Genomic DNA, 18,794 nt, shown 5'->3' with positions numbered 1-18,794 from the left:
CATCTGGGACTGTCAGCTGTCAAACTGTTTATCTAAGAACCAGATTAGAATGAACACACACTGTGTGCCATAAATCTCTGTATGGACTACTTAACCATCTGACTGAAGGTTATATTTATATTTTTCTAAGACAATCTGACTTACAATTTTAGAATGGTGGACAAAAGAGAGGGGTCATAAATCCCATGGATTTAAGCCATATCTAGGGATCAGAATATTACGGAGACCTGTTGGCTCACAGCAATGTGCAAACACTTCCCATAATTTTGCAAGAGCAAGAAGAATTGAAACTTTGGATACTCTCACACCGGAGATACTGCCCTACATTTTAAACCTGTATAAAAGTACTATAAATGTTTTAATGCATATATACAATTAGAAGAAAATGTTCTATATGGAACCTTGACGGGTTCTTTCAGGTTCTTCATGTGCAGAAACTTTTTTGAGGTTCCCATCATGGGATCATTTTATGGACCAATTTTTTAATTAAAGGGGTCATGAACTGGATTGTTTTATTATTTTATAATGTTGCCTGGGGTGCCCTTATAATGTTAGTATGATTTTTACATAAAAAATTGTCCTAATTTATAAATAAAAGCCATTTTTCCAAGCCTGATTTCTGCCTCAGATTTGAACGCTCAGTTTTAAGGGGCGTGTCTGCTGTAAGACTGCAGTGCAAACGCCCACTGCTGTGATTGGCTGACATGCTTGCAATGAAATAGCTAGTATTACATGAACTCTCTCGAAAACTTTTACTACGTTTTTACTATTACAGCTATCGAGATTAACAAATCGTGAAAAGTATCGTTTAAAGCATTATATTTAAATCTATTCCATCACATGAAAGGTTGCAGCATGATGAGCACTGAGCAGATGACAGACAGTCTGTTGATCGCGTGAATAAAGATCTTATCATTGCAACGCAATTTTTGCACTCTCACAAATGCTTACACCAAATCACAATGCAAACACGATGTGAATACACAGTAAGAGCTTCGTTGTGTAGTGTAACAGTGTCATTATTTCATCACGAGTTTGGTAAGTGTCCAGATAAGCTCTCGCGGCTCGCGCTGTGCTGTTTGATTGACAGCTTGGGCGAAAGGGATCGTTCTTTGATCGCTTTCTGTAGGCTATATAATTTAATAACAGTTTAAAAAAAGATTATTTTCATAATACTACGATAAATTATGTGAAGTTGATCGTTTAGTCACTGATGCATAAACAGTATTGAGCGATTTTAAGAGAAATATCTGAACTTGAATAATTACACCGAAATCACTGATCGCAGATCAGGCATTAGAATACACATGGTTACTTACATGTTGCTGGCAGATCCGTGTCGGGAAATTGTGATTGACTGATTTAATAAAGTTTAACCATGCTGGAATCCGAAGGAAGCTTATGACTGTCTTCTTCCACAAACAGGCACGCACAATATTTAGTAAACAGCATGTTTATTGCTTGGAAGTAGCTCGATCCGGTAGCAATTATCATGTCGTCCTATGTTATTTAGCATGTTTGGGCGAATCGGTGGGCGGGGCTAAACAGGCCGTGTTGAAGTAGGCGTTTATCTTCTTTTGTGGAGGCGGTGTTTTATCCTCTTTGACGTCATAGTTCCCCACTTTGAAAAACGAGTCGTTTGCTGAGCCTGATGTCTACAAAAGCTTTTATTGGACTAACAAGGTAGTTTTCAGTTCTGAAACTTACAGGATATTATTATAGTATGATGATCTCTTATATGTCAAAAGCTCAAGGAAACTTTGATTTCTCAGTTCATCACCCCTTTAAATGTATTTAACTTTCAGCCCTCTATAAGTTAAAAGACAAAACTGCATGCATTCTGCGGAAGAACATTGTTTTGGTTGTGCTTGGGCCCTCTCTATTTACGGATATAACGAGACACGCACAGACAACGTACACAATTTCCCGTCAGGTCTAAAATATAAACAATTATAATAGACTTACCATAGTGCCCTGGTTCACTATAGTAAGTCTATTATAAGTGTTTATATTTTAGACCTGAAGGGACATTGCGTACGTAAGACAAAAAAAAAAAAAAAAAATTTAGAAGAAGGATTGATGATGTAGTGACTCATTATTTCATATAATTATAATTTCGTATAATTAATTTAATTTAAATGTATTTTTATTTTTAATTAAATTTTATGAATTAAACGGCTTGTAAACATACTTTATCACTTTTTTAAAAAATGAAATAATTTGCAATTAGAAATATTATGCAATTATTAAGAACATTTCTCCTTATTTAACCTTTTTGGCATAAACGTTTCTTTAAAATTGGGTCAAGTAAGTACCCTATATCCCACACTTTTTTGTAAGAGTGTACACTTCAGCCAGTATGAAGTGGAACGTGAGGGAAACGGTACAGTTAATAATTTTGCTTTAAGGTCTAACCCAGTTTTCACATGCAGTCTTTTTGATGTCACTTTTCTTCTTCCAGGACAAAGTGTTATTTATTATTTGCTCAGCTCACACACCCATCGCAGGAGGCTGTAAACACTGTCAGAAAGAGAGAGAGAGATGTCAAAACTGCTGTTTCTCTCGACCCTTAACACATCCACTCACACTGCGGTTTTGACAGTCAGGCCATTCTGGACCATGAGCATAATTGTGTCCCTCAAGGAAGGAAGCAAACTGAACAAAATGTCTTCAGAAAAACATTTAACTGTCTCGAGCTCAGTCTGAAAGCAGACATAGCGTTCCATGACACTGTGGGAAACATGGAATTACATATTTCATTCTGATCAGGACTATTGACCAAAAATAACGAGATTTCAAAAAGGCTACTTCTGTTGGAGTTTTAGATTCTTTAAATCCGTTCACTGGTGACTTCATAATCACATGCGTGGAGCATTTATTGTAATAACAAGTGTTCTCATAAAAGTCTGGAGCAGTGATGTCAGCATTCTTCCTCAAACCGCATGAGACTTTAGATCCGAAATACCAGAGGCTGAAGTTCCTCTTTCCATCAGCACTGTTGCCCAGTTTCCACTGTGACCATAACACATACATCTCACATCTGCTCTATTATGTAACATGTGAGACTACAGTCTGCTAAAAATGAAGTTACAAAAGTACCCTGTAAGCACTTACTGTAATATAAGGGGATAATTTTTAATTTATACTAACATTGTTTGGACACTTAAAGGGATAGTTCACCTAAAGATATCAAGTCTGTCATTATTTACTCACCCTCATGACTTTCTTTTTCTCTGCAGTGTAAAATACACAATGAAAGACAATAGTAACTCAAATGCTTGGTTATCAACATTCTTCTGAAAATCTTCTTTATATGTTATGTTTCCCAGAAGGAAAATCATACAGGTTTGGAGGGTAATTTAGAGTAAATTATAACAAATAAAAAATAATAATTCAAATGAAAAAAGCACGGACGTCAACACATTAGATAAGGAAGCAAGTATAATATGCATCCTGTTTGATATTTCAATTCAAGTGCATTCTCTCTTGTGAAAATACCGCAAACAAGAAAAAAAACAGTGCTGGTTTCGACTGCAGAGCAGCTTCAACTTCCTCTTTCATCTGTTGCAGAGCGTCTATGCATATCTGTGCATTTCCATGACCTGAATCGAGAGCGGCAGTGGTACAGATACAACTAATAATGCATTTGAGATACAGCACACAGTCAAGCAAGAACTCTATGTTAGGGTTTACGGGGCTGGGCTAAAAATATACATTTTAATCGATTTTTAGTTTGAGGAACTGATATCCTGTAGTCAACAATTTTATCCCTTAAAACTTATCTTTGATCACCAAAATTACATATTTAAACGTTTTTTCCTTGAAAAAACAAAAAATTATTCGTGCCTTAAAATATCTTGAATGTAACTCGACACCCTTGCCTCATTTAGTATACGCGGTTCTATGAATATGCAAATGAGCCCCGCCTCCACTCACTCACTCAGCTCAGAGATCCACTGGTTGTCGATCACACGTTGATCTGATTGGTTACAAGGTAGTTTGTGACGTCAGAAACACCAGCGATTTCAAAGCGTGTTTTTGAGACTGTCTTTGGTTCACTGCAGTTTTAAGGAGGAAATACTCAGCAATGCTGTCCACTTATGAGTTTACACATGGTTTGTCTTAAAGCATATTAAAACACCACATAGACATATAAACAACATTAAAAGCTGGATTTTCACCACAGGGGGACTTTAAATCCCAAGAATCGATCTTTTTAGTCTGTGCTGTTTTCAGTTGGTGCGTGAACAAGTGTTGCTCCTCCCATCCAATTAATCACAATAAGCTTTGTGCTTTGTTACTTATGATATGAAACAAAGTCTCAACCTTCTTCAATTTTATTATGAATTTCAAATATTAAATAACGTTTTGGTGCTACTAAATGTATCGTGACAGATCGCTGTAGCGCCTCAGTTGAACCGTTCATCTCTTCCGCTTTACTGCTATTTACAGCTTGAAATAAACATCAGTGAACATCAGAAGAAATAATGAAAGATACAGAGCAACTTACTGAAATCAATCATGTCTCATGTAATTCATCAACCAGTGTTTCAACCACTGGAAGACGTCGTGAAACAGCATGTCATGTAATTACATTTACCTACATTTAAAATCCATTCAGAATTCCTTAGTCAGCTAATAAACTCTAGAGCAACATTTTGCTACATTTATGCACTATATTGCATAATCATTGTATTTTTACTTAACCTGCTCTTGAATGACAGCCACCATTTAAATGTTTATATTAAAGAAATGAGTAGAAACATAATTAAGTCATTAAAAAATGTATTATTATAATGTGGTTATTGCACTTTAAACATAAGTGATGTACCAGCTTGGGTTCCCTGTTTAGTTTACAGCATTAGTTGAGAGAGATTTATTTCCTTGAGGAAATTTGCCATGTACTGTAGCTGATATAATATATCCCAATTAAACGATATTGGATCATAATCAAAACGCAAGCTTGTGAATCAAAATCTAATTGAATCATGAAATGTGTGTCAATGCCCAGCCCTAGTTTATAGTTAGATGAATCTCAAAAAAACTTGTCCATTTCATATTTCACTGTAAAGAAAAAAAAAAAAAAGATATATATATATATAGACCTATATACAGTATATAACGATTTTCTTGCATAATGATTTTCATGAAAGTTAAATGCTTTCTTTTGTCACATATACCCAATTATCCTGAATAATTATGCAGTTATTCCCTACATTCAATACTTTTAGTTCCTAATATAATAAAAAAATAAAATTAAACAATTAATACATTTTTAATGCAAAAACCTTTATTATTTAAAAAATATATACAAAGTACATTATGTTAAACATGGTAACTGATATTTTTACAAAAAAGTAAAAAAATAGCTATTTATTAACAAGTCTTTCATAAAAGAAATTGTGCTTTTTTTATGTAGAAAAAATATATTTATTAAAATAAAACATCTACTGAGAAACTTGGAAGTTTGTGACAAATGAGAAAGACACAGTAAGCTCTGTTTCCTTAGTGAATGTGGGAAAGAAGCCTTCAGTTTCCTAATTTCCTCATGTGGAAGCAGAGATTCTTCAGGTGCTCCATCCTCTCCGATCACGCCTGTCCCGTCAGCTCACATCTCTGTCAGACAGATAAGATTGTGACAGCTCAGGTCATGGGCGTGAGATATCATGGATCTGGGGAGTTATGATTCATGACTGTCACACTGATAGCGGAGCATGCTGGGAGTGACCGCTGTTTAACCACTGGCCTTTGTTAGCAATTTAGCAATAGGCATATTAATATTATCGCACTGATGCACATTTTACCTTTATTTGTCAAGAATGATGTAATAATAGATTGGAGGTCTTTCACTAAGCACAATGTGACAAACAAGATAATGGGTGTTAATGTGTAATGCCAATTGTTTTCTGTTATACTGTCTACTATAATAGGTAACATATCCAGTTATATGGCAAAGACATATGAACGTAACTCTATAGTCCCTTCAGGTACTGAGGTTTGTTATCGCCACAACACTTGCAGTTGGTCAAACATTCTCTGCGTAGAGAATACTTTAAGACGTGTAAAAAATTATATGATCAATAAGTTATAACAACGTGTTTTAAGAAATAAGTTAAACAAATTTACACTTTTTTTTATTAGCATTTTATAAGTCAGTTTTTTTTTTTTTTTTTTTTTAGAGCAATTTTCCACCAGACAAATTGCGCTTGTTAACTCATGATTTCTGTTCTGTCTGTGCGCACCAATCTTGCACTTCTATCTACTCCTCAACCAGACCACCTAGAGACTTCGGGTTTTCGGCATTATGTTAAGGAAGGTCTAATCTCGGGAACGCACAAAAAAAATCCAGGAAAAGATTTACTATCTCTTAGTGTTGTGATCCCATGAGGTGAGAAAATTGCGCTAAAACACTCACTGAGTTTTTATTACTTGTTTTTATATAAACTGACAAGAAGTCAGTTTAATGTAATTTAAGTTGAAATTACTTAAACATCCAAGTTGATTGTACTTAAAAAAAAAATTTTTTTCAGTGATATACTAGGTGTTTTGATCTAGATTAATAAAATTCTACACTGTAATTCTGATTATGCCACATCATGCTTTCAAAAGATACATTCTTGGGAAAAAGGGTCCAGTGAGGTTCTATATAGAACCCTGGGGTTCTTGACTCGATTCTAAAGAACCAATAAGTTCTATATAAAGAGAACATTTCTTAAAATGTACCTGGTATTTTTTTTTCTACAGATAACCTATGTTTACGAGCTCTTTAATTCAGAAAAATTTACTGAAATAAAAATGAACACAAAATTAATTCATTACAACTAAATCCATAAAAATGAAACGTTAAAAGGTTCTAAATGTGAAGCGCCTGACGGAACCCTTTGAGGTTCTATATAGAACCTTTTCTTCTGAAAGTTGCATTTTCAATTTTAATATAACATCTGCCTCAAATGTGACCAAGCACCAAACGGTGTTTATACCTGCAAGCTCTCTGTCCAGGTTTTCAATGAAGCTCTGTAGGTCGCTGGTGTCCCCGAGCCTGGCTGTAAAGAGCAGAGAGAGAGAGACAAGACGTGAGCACACTGGAACGCTGGAACGTGGAAAAGGCATTTCCTGTGGAACATTCCAGGCAGAAAGAAATGCGACCCTCTGAATTACGTAAGGCAAGAAAATAGAGGGGGTGAAATTCCCTATGCATGATGAAAATGGTTTTAATAAACCAAGGTCACAGGTTTGAGTTTGATATTGGTGGGGACAAAAAAAAACTCTTATTTCAGTGTTATTGTTAATTTGGTGGATATCTCAGAAAACCATTTGCATTCAGTCTAACAGCAGAAAGTGTAGAAGGTGAACCTGCATTTTAAACGCTCACGTTCTGTTTTCACTCCATCCATTCCTTGAATGAGTGGGGTTTACTAGTGTATTTACTAAAACTTCTCAGGTAATGCCATTGGTATGACCCATTTCAGGTGTGAACGAAATTACAATCAGAGCTGTGGAAATGTCTCTTCATATTTACAAGTATCAACTTTCTAAGACAAGCCTTATTTAGAGGAGCATAAGAGATTGTTAATCTCAGTGTGGCCCAATAAAGGTTAGACACAGATGGACAACAGTGGTTATGTAAGGGTTAATGCCCGACGAGGTGTCCATTATCAGGTTTTAATGGACGACGGCGAGGCGTGAACCGTCCGACGCGCAGCGGAGTCCATTAAAACCTGATAATGGACACCTCGAAGGGCATTAACCCGCTTATACCATGGTCACTTGCCAAATAACACATTTTTAAAACATTAGATTATATTTTAATTAGTTTTACAATCGAAATATAAAGTTACAAGTTACAAACAATAACTTGGTTTCCTTGGTTACGCCTGACGGTTTATTTAGGTGTACATTATCACTTTTTAACGGACAACCTGCAGCCAATCAGAATCGAGTATTCACCCAGACCATGGTATAAATATGTATATATTATAATTGTTTGATTAAAATGATTGCTGGATATTGGTATATCATCCGTAATAAATTCTATGCCCTTGTAATAAATATAATAACACAACAAAATTAGAATTACACTAGTAAAACACATGCATAGGCCTATAGATCATCTTAAACTGACTGATTGATTAAACCGTTTTTTTGAGATGTCTTTTCTGGTTCACACTGGTTCACCATCTTATTATCATATTAAATTCCATCAGACCAGCATTCATGCATTCTGTGGCCAGATCAAAAGCATCAAAGCAGAACAATCCACAAACAAAGGCTAGAATAAGACGGGCAGAGAGAGCACACAGGGGTTCGGGCCATGGGAGGAAACCCCAGCAAGGCCTGTTTAGTAAATGTGATGCTGTCTGCTGGGTGTTGTGATGTTAATACCTTTTGGAGCCGAGGTCATGCTTGCGATGTGGAGCTCCTCTTGACTGGCATTCAGACTGTTTGCCAGCGAAGCCTCACTGCCTGAAAAGACACTGAAGAGTTAATGTGTGCCTCATACATCTCAATGCAAGGGTTGCTGAGCCGCACAAGGGGATTGATATCACAAGAATAAAGCTTTCTTACGATCAAAGGTTGACTAATACATGTATTCTGTTACATTAGGATTGTGAGGATCAAAACCAAGAGAGATGTGAATCACATTAGCAAAGCTATAGAAGTGTCCCTGTGTGTGGGTCGGGTCTTTATAAGAGGCAAGACTGTCCACAGAGCTAAATCTAACAAAGACAATGGTTTCTCCAAAGTTAAAGAAAGTTTTCTTTTATGATTAAAGCTAGTCTGTATTAAATATATTTGAAGCTATTGAAGTCTATGGTTTGTCCTCATTTAGTGAGAACATGGGTGTGTGTTTGATAAAAGCAGAGAATCATATAATCCGTTGAACTAAAAAAAGTTATCTTTAGATAAAGAGTTTCGCAAATTATGAAAATAGTGACTGGTGATAGAGAAATACGAGGACAACATCTAATATATTTTAAGTAGTACAAGAAAAGGCTCTGTATCTATATGTACGTCCATTAAGTAAGCTGTGCAGTTTGACAGGTAGTGTACTTACAGTAGTCTGAATCATCTCCATCACTGACTCCTGTGTGTCTCTTCACATCTCTCAGCACGTGTTCAGAGCTCAACTCCTTCACAACATCATTAAACTCCTGCAGTAAGTCTCCCAGCTCCAAATCCAACTCTGCAATTCACATCTTACATTAGAATCGCTGAACCAAATACTGAGAAATCATTTTCAACTATTTATGACTTATGTCTGTGACATATGAAGACTGTAAATACATAAAATTAATAAACTCAAATAAATCAAATCTCCATATCACATTTGAAATAATATGGGATTTTATACAAGAAAAGCTTAATCTTACCAGAATTGTTTGGTGTAGACATCGTGAGGTTCTCTGAATAGTCCTGGAAACTGATGATTCTTGCCATGGGTTCTCATGAGTGTTTATATAGACTCCACCCAGCAGACAATGCGTCGACCAATCAGAGCACGGCTTGGTCTCCGTGGTCACAGTAAAGAAATTTCCCCTGACTCCTCCACACATGACGTCACATGCGGAACCAGAGAAAGCAAGTTTCCGACCACTCTTTTCACAGCATTATTCACTGGAAGAGAGCATTCTTACTCCCTGACAAATACTGTCCAATAAAATCAGACAGGTATACTTTAAGATTCTACTCAATATCTATGCAACCAACTCACACATTTTTTATTTATTTTTTTATTTCTCTAACTTCATTTATTCTACAATTGCAATCAGGTTAAATATCTTTGGGAGAACTTAAGTTGTTATCTTTCTCCTTTTATAAAATGTGATTTAAACTTTTCATTAAAAGATTTTTAAATATATATATATATATATATATATATATATATATATATATATATATATATATATATATATATATTTGAGATTGTTGTTTATTACTTTGTGTTGCATTGTAAAAACAAAGGAAAAAAAAAATCCACAAAAACAGATTTCTCAAGACTTTGCCTAGATTTGACTTTATTGATATTTCCCTTATTGTAAAATCTCTTAAACTTGTTGATAACAATACTAACAAGTTTCTTACGAATTAGCTATTTCTTACATGTTTTTCTTACTGGTTGAGTTGCCATTGTTATTTGTCTATATTCCTTTTCCTTGTTGATGTATTCAATGCAGTGCTGTTTTTTTTTTTTTGCAATTAAAACAAGTAATAAAAACTCAGTGAGTGTTTTAGCGCAATTTTCTGACGTCATGGGATCACAACACTAAGAGATAGTAAATGTTTTTGTTTTTGTGTGTGTGCGTTCCCGAGATTAGACCTTCCTTAACATAATGCCGAAAACCCGAAGTCTCTAGTGGTCTGGTTGAGGAGGAGATAGAAGTGCAAGATTGGTGCGCACAGACAGAACAGAAATCATGAGTTAACAATCGCAATTTTGTCCGTAGGAAAATTGCGCTAAAAAAACAAACATTTCCACTCACTCCTCAGTCTACTCATCCACTTTTAGGGCACAGTCATGGACCTTTAATCATTTCCAAAATGCAATGCCTCTTTAAGTGTTAATTACTTTCCTTTCCCCAATTTATTTCTTCTACTATAGTTAACTAGATCTACCATAGTTGCCAAGTATTTTGGCGGAAACTGAGGTTACTGTGTACAGTCTGTAGTAGGAGTATTTTTAGTAAGGGCTGTCATCATTCTTATTTTATGCATATCACTTTTTATAGCTTTTCTTTTTTTCAGTAGTTCCATCATATACCCCATAAAAATTACGCTGGCTTACAGAATAATAGAATATAACAATGTGGCTAGAATATGAATATGATCTCTCGAGAGGATTCAGATAAGTGTGATATCACTGGTGACCTCACGATGGCGTCACTGAGACATAATGACAACAGCAATAATACAAAAAAAAAAAAAAAAAAAAAAACATAGCAATAATACAAATATAACTGTGCATTTTGTTTTGAAATCCACAGTTCCAATTCATTTTGGTTCAGGAGAGCAAAACGGAACATCAACAACTGAAATGAATAGGTATAACTACTATAATCTCTCTTATTATAGTTTAGAGTGTATATGCTATTATAATGCATTACAAAGAGTTTAGTGTTGAATGGGGGAAAATGCTTAACCGCAACCCATCTATCATTAAAAGGCATTCAGGCAGAAAAACATCCCGTCAGACCAGTATTTTTCGCTTTCACCCAACGGCTGAATAATCGTGGGTTAATCTCGTTCACCTGTCGCACAGGTAGCCTACGCGGCGCGCTCCCGACGCATTTCACCCGAGCTCTTCTCGTGCTCACAGAGCTCAACATGTTCCTGAAGAATGGACAGCTCAAAATCACCACATGATGAACTGGACTACTCTACAGGTCAGTGTCATATCCAGCACTTTACTCGCTATTATTATTATATTTCAGAAAGAAAATATTTCACTTATTTTGGCGTTGAACGCCAAGTCTGTCAGGCGTTACACGGAGGTAAAGTCCACAGAAGTCAGTCTGCATTCAGTGTGTCAGGTGGGGATTAACACGTTTCCAACTACTTCATTTGGTAGTTTCAAAGAGACAGATGAATTAGACTATTGTATACAAAGAAACAGAAAATAAACGTCTAACAGTTTAAAGGGACAAAGTCTAATAACCAACTTAAAATGTGTTGCTGGCACTTTCCATGAATAGGGCACATGGTGTCCCATAACAATTTTTTAGAGCAAAAAAAGCAAAAATTCCATGTTTGTTTGTTTGTTTTATTCAAGAAAGCTATGTTAGATTGCATTTATTATATATCATGCAATTTTTAAGCTTAATTATTCAACCCTGTTAGTAATTATAATAATAAAAACGATCAAATAGCCTATTAATTATTGGGAAAATATATGCTTATCAAACATACACATCTGTTGCAGAACCTGTTAAGCCCCTTCTTAGTGAATACTGTGAACCTGCCATTTCCCTTAGAACGATTAACCTTTGGATTGTATTAATGTTTTACAGGATGTTTATTTCTAGAATATTAAGAAAATAAACTATACATACAAACAATGTAGAAAAGGACTGGAAAAAATTACGAAATATATTTGATTTTATTTGATTTAATATATTTAAAGGTTACTAACACTTTATTTTATTGTCTTTGTTACACGTTAAATGTTACTAGAGTAATCACTAAATTGTGCTTAACTACATGCATCTAACCGCACCCTAATCTTAACCATAAGCCTATAGTGAGTACATGTAGTTAATTATTATTACTCAATACTTAAATGTATGATTACACTAACATGGGCACCTTAAAATAAAATAAAGTAAAATAAAATAAAAGTGTAATCCTTTATTTTAAGGTGACGTAGTTACTCAAATAAGTAGTGAGTAATAATAATTAACTACATGTACTTACTATAGAGTTACAGTTAGTGTTAAGGTCTGGTTTACTTGCAATAATTATGCATAATTTACTGTTATAGTAAGTACATGTTGTAACATGTAACTACATCACCATAAAATAAAGTCTTATCTATTTAAATTGTGGAAGAAGACGCATTGTTGGGGGATGCATTCATTTTTAAGACCTATTGTGTAGTCTGTTTATGGAAAGTGTACAGGTATTTTCAAGATTGGTTCAGATTATATATTCTAAAGTAAACTGTCTGGCTGCTGGAACATCAAGTAAGTCTAAAATACAGCCTTTGCAAAAACGCATTCAGCAGGGGAAAAAAAGACTGGCTTGGTGGTTAAGGATTACACAGTGTGGTTAAACTTTCATATGGAAAGAAGGGTGTTGCTTTCTTTCAAGTAGTAAGTTGCTTCTCTTGTTTTGCAGTGGGTGCTTCTCTTGGCATCTGCAGGGCAAATCCAAAGTCTCGGAAAACTGTGTTTTACCATCCTGGAGGAGCAAGAAGCGGGCGTTAAGATCGGAAGCCTAAGCAGGAACTACTCGGCTCCATACCAGCTCCGCGACGAGACGCACATCAGGGTGGACGAAAGCACAGGCGATCTGTTCACTAAAGAGCGCATCGACAGAGAGACCTTGTGTCCGACACATCAGGACGGGGACTGCACTTTTCCGAACACTGCACTCGTGGGTCTTAATTTCGATTTGGTGCCGATAATAATTGTTGTGGATGATGTTAACGACAACGCTCCTTTTTTCGAGAGGAACGAGATTCATATACGCATACCTGAAGATGCATCAAATGGGATGGGTTTTCCACTGGATGACCAGGCACAGGATAAGGACACTGGCAATAATGGCTTGATACATTACCATTTAAAAGGCTCCGATGGCTTTTTTGGCATAAAACAAGACGGGTATGAACTTGAGCTGGTGGTACAAAGGGAACTGGACCGGGAAACTCAGGAAAACCACTTCTTGGTTCTTATAGCAGTAGATGGAGGTTCAGTGCCTCTCAGCGCTACAGCTAATCTCATTGTAACTGTAACCGATGTTGATGACAATTGCCCAGAGTTTGACGCCGATAGCCCCATCAGAGCCACTGTGGCAGGATTAGGAATCAAGGGCGCTGCGGTGGCACAGCTTAAAGCCACAGACAAAGACCTGGGCCAAAATGCCCAGATCACTTTCTCCTTCAGCCGTCAGATCTCAGACAGGGCCAAAACGCTCTTTCAGGTGGACGGACACACAGGTCTGATCAGCCTAGCTGTTGACGTGCAGGTTGACAGTTCTGAAAAGCACATGTTGAAAGTCCTTGCGAACAGCCCACTTTGCCCCCCTGCTCAAACTCAGGTAACCGTAGACATTAAGCCGCTGGCGAGTCCAGAGCCGACCATAAAGATCAGGTTTGTCGCAGAGCATAAAGACCAAGTGATCGTGTTACCAGAGAACGAGCCCCCCACCGTCTTGGCCCTCTTGGAGATACAAGACACCTCTAGTGATAAAGGCACTCTGTCCTTAGAAGCAGACAGCATGCCATTTTCTTTGAAACCACAAGCAGGCAGCTATTTGCTTTCAACATCAAAACCTCTAGATTTTGAGATGTGCAGGGAGTATGATGTTACAGTAGTTATTTCTGATCCTCATGGCACACGGCTGCATGGAAGGAAAGTCATAAAAGTGGTGGTTGAAGATGTGAATGATAATGCCCCGAAGTTTGATCTAACACAATATGAAAAGGACATCAAGGAGAACAACACACCTGGAATGTTTCTGCTGAAAGTGCAGGCGACCGACGCAGACGCAGATCAGTTTGGCAAAGTAAAGTACATGCTTACAAATGGGGGGCCTTTCAGTATTCATGAAGAGACCGGTGTGATTTCGGTAGCAGAGTCGTTGGATAGAGAACAGCAGGAGACATACATCCTGACTGTTCTGGCCCGGGACGGCGGCGACCCTTCACAGGAGGGCTTTGCTGTTGTGTCCGTGAACGTACTGGATCTGAATGACAATCCACCGGCCTTTTCAACCCCGCATTTCTATTTCTTTGTGCCTGAGAGCCTTCCACGACTTTCCCAAGTTGGGAACATCCCAGTAAGTGATGCCGATGATGGAGACAACGGAAAAATAATGGATGTGCGTATTTTAAATGAAAAGGTCCCTTTTGCTATAGACCTGGTGCAGGGATCACTCCGCAGCACTGATGAGGTCGATCGCGAGAAGCAGGATCTCTATGAGCTTCTGGTTGTAGCCGTCGATGGCGGAAGACCGGCTCTTTCCACTACGGTGAAAATGACCATTTTTGTTGAGGATGTCAATGATAATCAACCCCAGGTCCTTCTTCCTAGCAGCAACCTCTCCTGTCTGACCATATCTCCAGCTACCAAAGCAGGGAGCATGATAACAAAGATATACGCCATTGATGAGGACTCAGGAATGAATTCGGACATCACTTACCAAATTGTTGCGAGTGAACCGGCTCTCCAAAGCCCCTTCCAGATTGACCAGCACTCAGGAAACATCACGCTGGTCCAGCGCCTGAGCGGCGAGGACTACGGCATGCACCACCTCTACGTAGTCGTTCGCGATGGAGGAAAGCCAGACCCGCTGCAGACCACCGTGTGGGTCAACCTGCTGGTCAACGAGACTCTGGAGAAATGTCAGGTGAGCGCAGTGCCAGAGTACCTGCCAGCGACGCTGCCGCCTCCAAAGCCACTACCTGTCAAAGACTGCAGAGGCGAATCAAACGCCTGGCTCGTTCTTCTCTGCGGCCTGGGCCTGATGATCGTCTCGTGCGGTGTTCTTCTGGTGCTTGCGGTGGTGTTTATCAAGCACAAACACACAAAAAGGAAAGTGAAGAAAAATAATTCATGGGAGACTGAGAATTTCGGTGAACTGAAACCTTTAAACTAAAGCGAGGGGGGGGGGTCTTTTTTGATAATCTGCAAATAGTATTCATTAGGGGTGTAACGATACACAAAACTGACGGTTCGATACGGCCCACGGTTTTGACATCTCGGTTTGGTTCGGTTCGGTGGGGTGGGGGGTTTAGAAAGCTAAAATTGCTTCTTTTTTTCTTTTTTTTTTTTTACAGTGGTTTAATGAACGAATTCTGTCTTTGTCTTTAAATTAATTCAATTACAATTAACAGGGGTGCAAACAGCGCGCTTTTCGGCGCCTCCCGCTTTTTTCACGTCAGTTTGGGTGACTTGTGTTAATCGTGCAGATCCGAAGAGTTTTGTTTTTAAGGGGGGGGGGGGGGGGGTCTGATTATAATTTAACCAACAGTAATTCTGGATTGCGTCCACCAACAAGTAAATAGGAAATAAGCGAATCAGAACACTGCGCGCCAAACCAGCAGTATGTGCGCAAGCGTGAACCATAGTGTTTCTGTCTCACTCTGGATCTGCCACTGCATCACATTTCTCTCTGCGTGGTGTGGAGTGTCCGTTTTTATGTCGGCTCTCATGTTAACTGGTTAGAGCTTGTGTTAGAGCACAATGCCTGCGTGACACACTTCTCGAGCCGCGCCGAAACCGCGTGCTAGAAATAGAACCGCAACCGACGCCTATTTTTCAAGCGACACGCAAGAGTGTTGGAAGTTTTCAGACAAAATGCGCAAATACATATTAATAAATTACATTTTGATGCTTGAAAGTCTCTCGGTTTTGACAAATGCATATATAATTGTAATTTAAAAAATAGGCCTAATTATCGATTTTCAAATATTGCCCCTGTCAATAGGCCTACAGAACGAAACATTCTGTAGCCTATTTTGCCGTCAATACTGCCGACATTGTCTTTGCTGTATCAGGCTATATATATTATGTTTAACATCCAAATGTAGATGGTCTGTCGGCGCACAGAGCCACGCAGTCGCAGACAGCACGTGAAGTGCGTTCGTCTTAAAGGGACAGCACCCAATATACCTGCAGCTGTTTGTGTCACCAAAGTTAATCAAACAACAAAAGAGAAAGAGAAAAATCACGTTTTGTCAAAAGATAAACTGTATTAATACTTAATACAGTTCATTTACCTGAAAAACATAAAGCACTGATTTATTTCTCGTGTATTTGTGTTTTATTGTATTTATATTTGTATTTTGTTTATTAGTTTCTATGCAGATGCACTAGGCCTACCCTACACAATTACCCCAATCATCCTAGAATTATTAATTCTTTACAAAAAGAGCTATTCAAATCATCAGGTGAAATTGTTTTCAGGAAGTAGCAGTAAAGCAAGAAGAAGAAGTGCAAGATAGTTTTTCTAAATTTCATTTGACTCTATGTGCCTATAGGGGTGGGGTGGGGTGGGGTGGGTTGGGGATGGTGGCAATGTAGTATCTGGATATTTGCCGCGGGACGAGGGCTTCGATTACCTCTCTCTTTTTTTTGACCATACATGTTTGCACCCCTGAATTAAACTTTTCACAAGGATAAAAAAAAAAAAAAAAACGCTAATGCTGTAAACTATATAGGGAGCCCAAACATTACTATAACCTTAAAGGTTAACAACAGAGCCTAGACTTTTTGCCTAATTTCAGATACTATTTATTTTTAGATATAATAATCAACACTCAACACATTGTATGAAAACATGTAAACTGCACATAAGGCAGTTTTCTCATTAACTTATGTTTCCTACTCTAATTTGTTATTGAAATATAAATATTTACACAGTTGCTGTCATTTTCATGACAGATATTTAAAGCATTAAATAATCAAGATATCAATCTTTAACATGTTAAGTAAAATATATTATATAGGCTAATATAGTGGATTTATTTAGTGCAAGAGTTCATTAAGGAACCAACAAGCTGTGGGCACTGAATGACTTGCCTGAGGTAAGGCTATGTGACAAACTAAGATGTTTTATTGGTGTCTTTCCGCTGCTGAAACACTGATCGATCGATTACACAAGTTATGATGCCTTTCAGTAAGCATACTGTATCTTTCAACATACCTTCAGGTGTCCATTCATGTTTATTCTGTAACTGAGGAAGAGATGTTCGTGTTTACTCGCGCTCCGCGCTGCCGCTTTAAATGAGGAGCTAGTACAGTGATCCGTCATGCCACATCAAAGTTCGCCAAAACGGCATTTATTGTTTGAATTTTGTGATCAAATAGACAGAATTTGAAAGATTACACCTTGCTTATTATCGAAAGTAACAAAATACGGAGCTTGCTATTATAGGGTGTTAATGGTGGTTAGGCTATAACGCTGTATTCGTTGTGTACACATAAGACATGAGGTCCATTGAGCCGGGGCTGGGCCGGGGCTACAGGGGGCGGGGCGTCCTCGGTACGCCATGAGAGTGGGTGGTGTATCGCGGTTTTTCGGTTCGGTTTGAATATCGTTACACCCCTAGTATTCATTGACTTGTATTTTGGTTAGTATTGTATAGTAAGCTTGTTTCCGCCACAGACTAAAAAATAAAAAAGGGCGACTTTTTATCTCACAATTCTGACTTTTTTGCGTGCACTAACAGCACATGGAGACTGAGACTGTACCAAACACTGTTTAGTAGTTTATGCTGTGGAGAAACCTCCTGATAAAGGGTATGAAAATTGCAAGGAACTGTAGTAAAGGTATAATTCATAATTCATCTCATACCCGCAGGTTTCCTGACAGCCAATAGCGCCTTTCTCAGCCCATTCAGGAGGTTCAGAGGCTCAATAAACACGCATGGAATGAGGAAACTGTCAATTATTCTCTTTTGAATGCTGGTGATTTGGACAAGATTATGCATGAAAGAAGTTGTAAGAACTTTGATTTTGACTTATGTTTCTTTATACAAGTAAAAATAAAAGAAGTGTTCAATAAAATAAGTTCTTGAAAGAAAACAAAACAGATGCCATAATCATACAGTTCACAAGAAGACATGAAAGGGTTTTTATCAATAAAAAAAAGAAGAAAAAAAAAAGGCATGTTTGAGCAGGTCTGCAGTGCAGGTGGAATGAGAAGCACTTCCCGAAAGAAGATATGAGTAAGAAAACACCGTCAGTTAACTGTCATGTTTCCGCATACAGGCTAGAAAGATACTTCATGTGTGATTCTCAGATTGCATCAATATCCGTAGCTGCTCCTCTTCTTTATATGCCTCAAGCCTGTTTTTGATCCTTCCACTTTTTACGGCCACTGGAAGCCGTCAATTATGTTATATTTTCCAAAAGCATAAAGGGTTATGCACCTGCAAACAGTAACAATGTTCTAAATCAATGCGTGAATAGAAAGATTTACTGTACTGTGTTGGTAGGTTGATTGGTATCAGATGGTAGTACTGAATGATTACCATTTAGCCTACTATTTATATGGTATATTTCAGGTGTTTACTTCAGCATATTTCAAAAACACTATGACTGTCATAGTAGGCTACATGTCCAAAAACAAAA

At 37.6% G+C, this 18,794-nt stretch overlaps 2 protein-coding genes across 3 annotated transcripts; one reads left to right on the top strand and one right to left on the bottom strand.

Moving 5' to 3' along the window:
- Positions 1 to 5,269: 5,269 nt before the first annotated feature.
- Positions 5,270 to 9,477, bottom strand: LOC307171720 (uncharacterized protein). Its single transcript, XM_079893517.1, has 5 exons — positions 9,372 to 9,477; positions 9,056 to 9,184; positions 8,383 to 8,463; positions 6,981 to 7,043; positions 5,270 to 5,616 (listed from the first exon to the last, which is right to left on the bottom strand). The coding sequence occupies exons 1-5, from the start codon at positions 9,436 to 9,438 to the stop codon at positions 5,609 to 5,611; spliced, it is 348 nt and encodes a 115-aa protein (XP_079749643.1). The 5' UTR covers positions 9,439 to 9,477; the 3' UTR covers positions 5,270 to 5,608.
- Positions 9,478 to 11,248: 1,771 nt separating this feature from the next.
- Positions 11,249 to 18,300, top strand: pcdh20l (protocadherin 20-like). Of its 2 annotated transcripts, XM_079892449.1 has the most exons (3): positions 11,270 to 11,381; positions 12,832 to 15,255; positions 18,022 to 18,300. In XM_079892449.1, the coding sequence occupies exons 1-3, from the start codon at positions 11,358 to 11,360 to the stop codon at positions 18,028 to 18,030; spliced, it is 2,457 nt and encodes an 818-aa protein (XP_079748575.1). In that variant the 5' UTR covers positions 11,270 to 11,357; the 3' UTR covers positions 18,031 to 18,300. The 2 variants fall into 2 exon arrangements, with proteins under 2 accessions (XP_079748574.1, XP_079748575.1); XM_079892448.1 differs by lacking the exon at positions 18,022 to 18,300 and having other exon boundaries at positions 11,249 to 11,381; positions 12,832 to 16,833.
- The last annotated feature ends 494 nt before the right edge of the window (positions 18,301 to 18,794 follow it).

This window comes from Squalius cephalus, assembly GCF_949319135.1.
Source record: "Squalius cephalus genome assembly, chromosome: 14".
Taxonomy (NCBI): Eukaryota; Metazoa; Chordata; class Actinopteri; order Cypriniformes; family Leuciscidae; genus Squalius; species Squalius cephalus.
The sequence above is the reverse complement of the archived record's forward strand: the minus strand, read 5'-3'. Positions and strand labels throughout refer to the sequence as shown.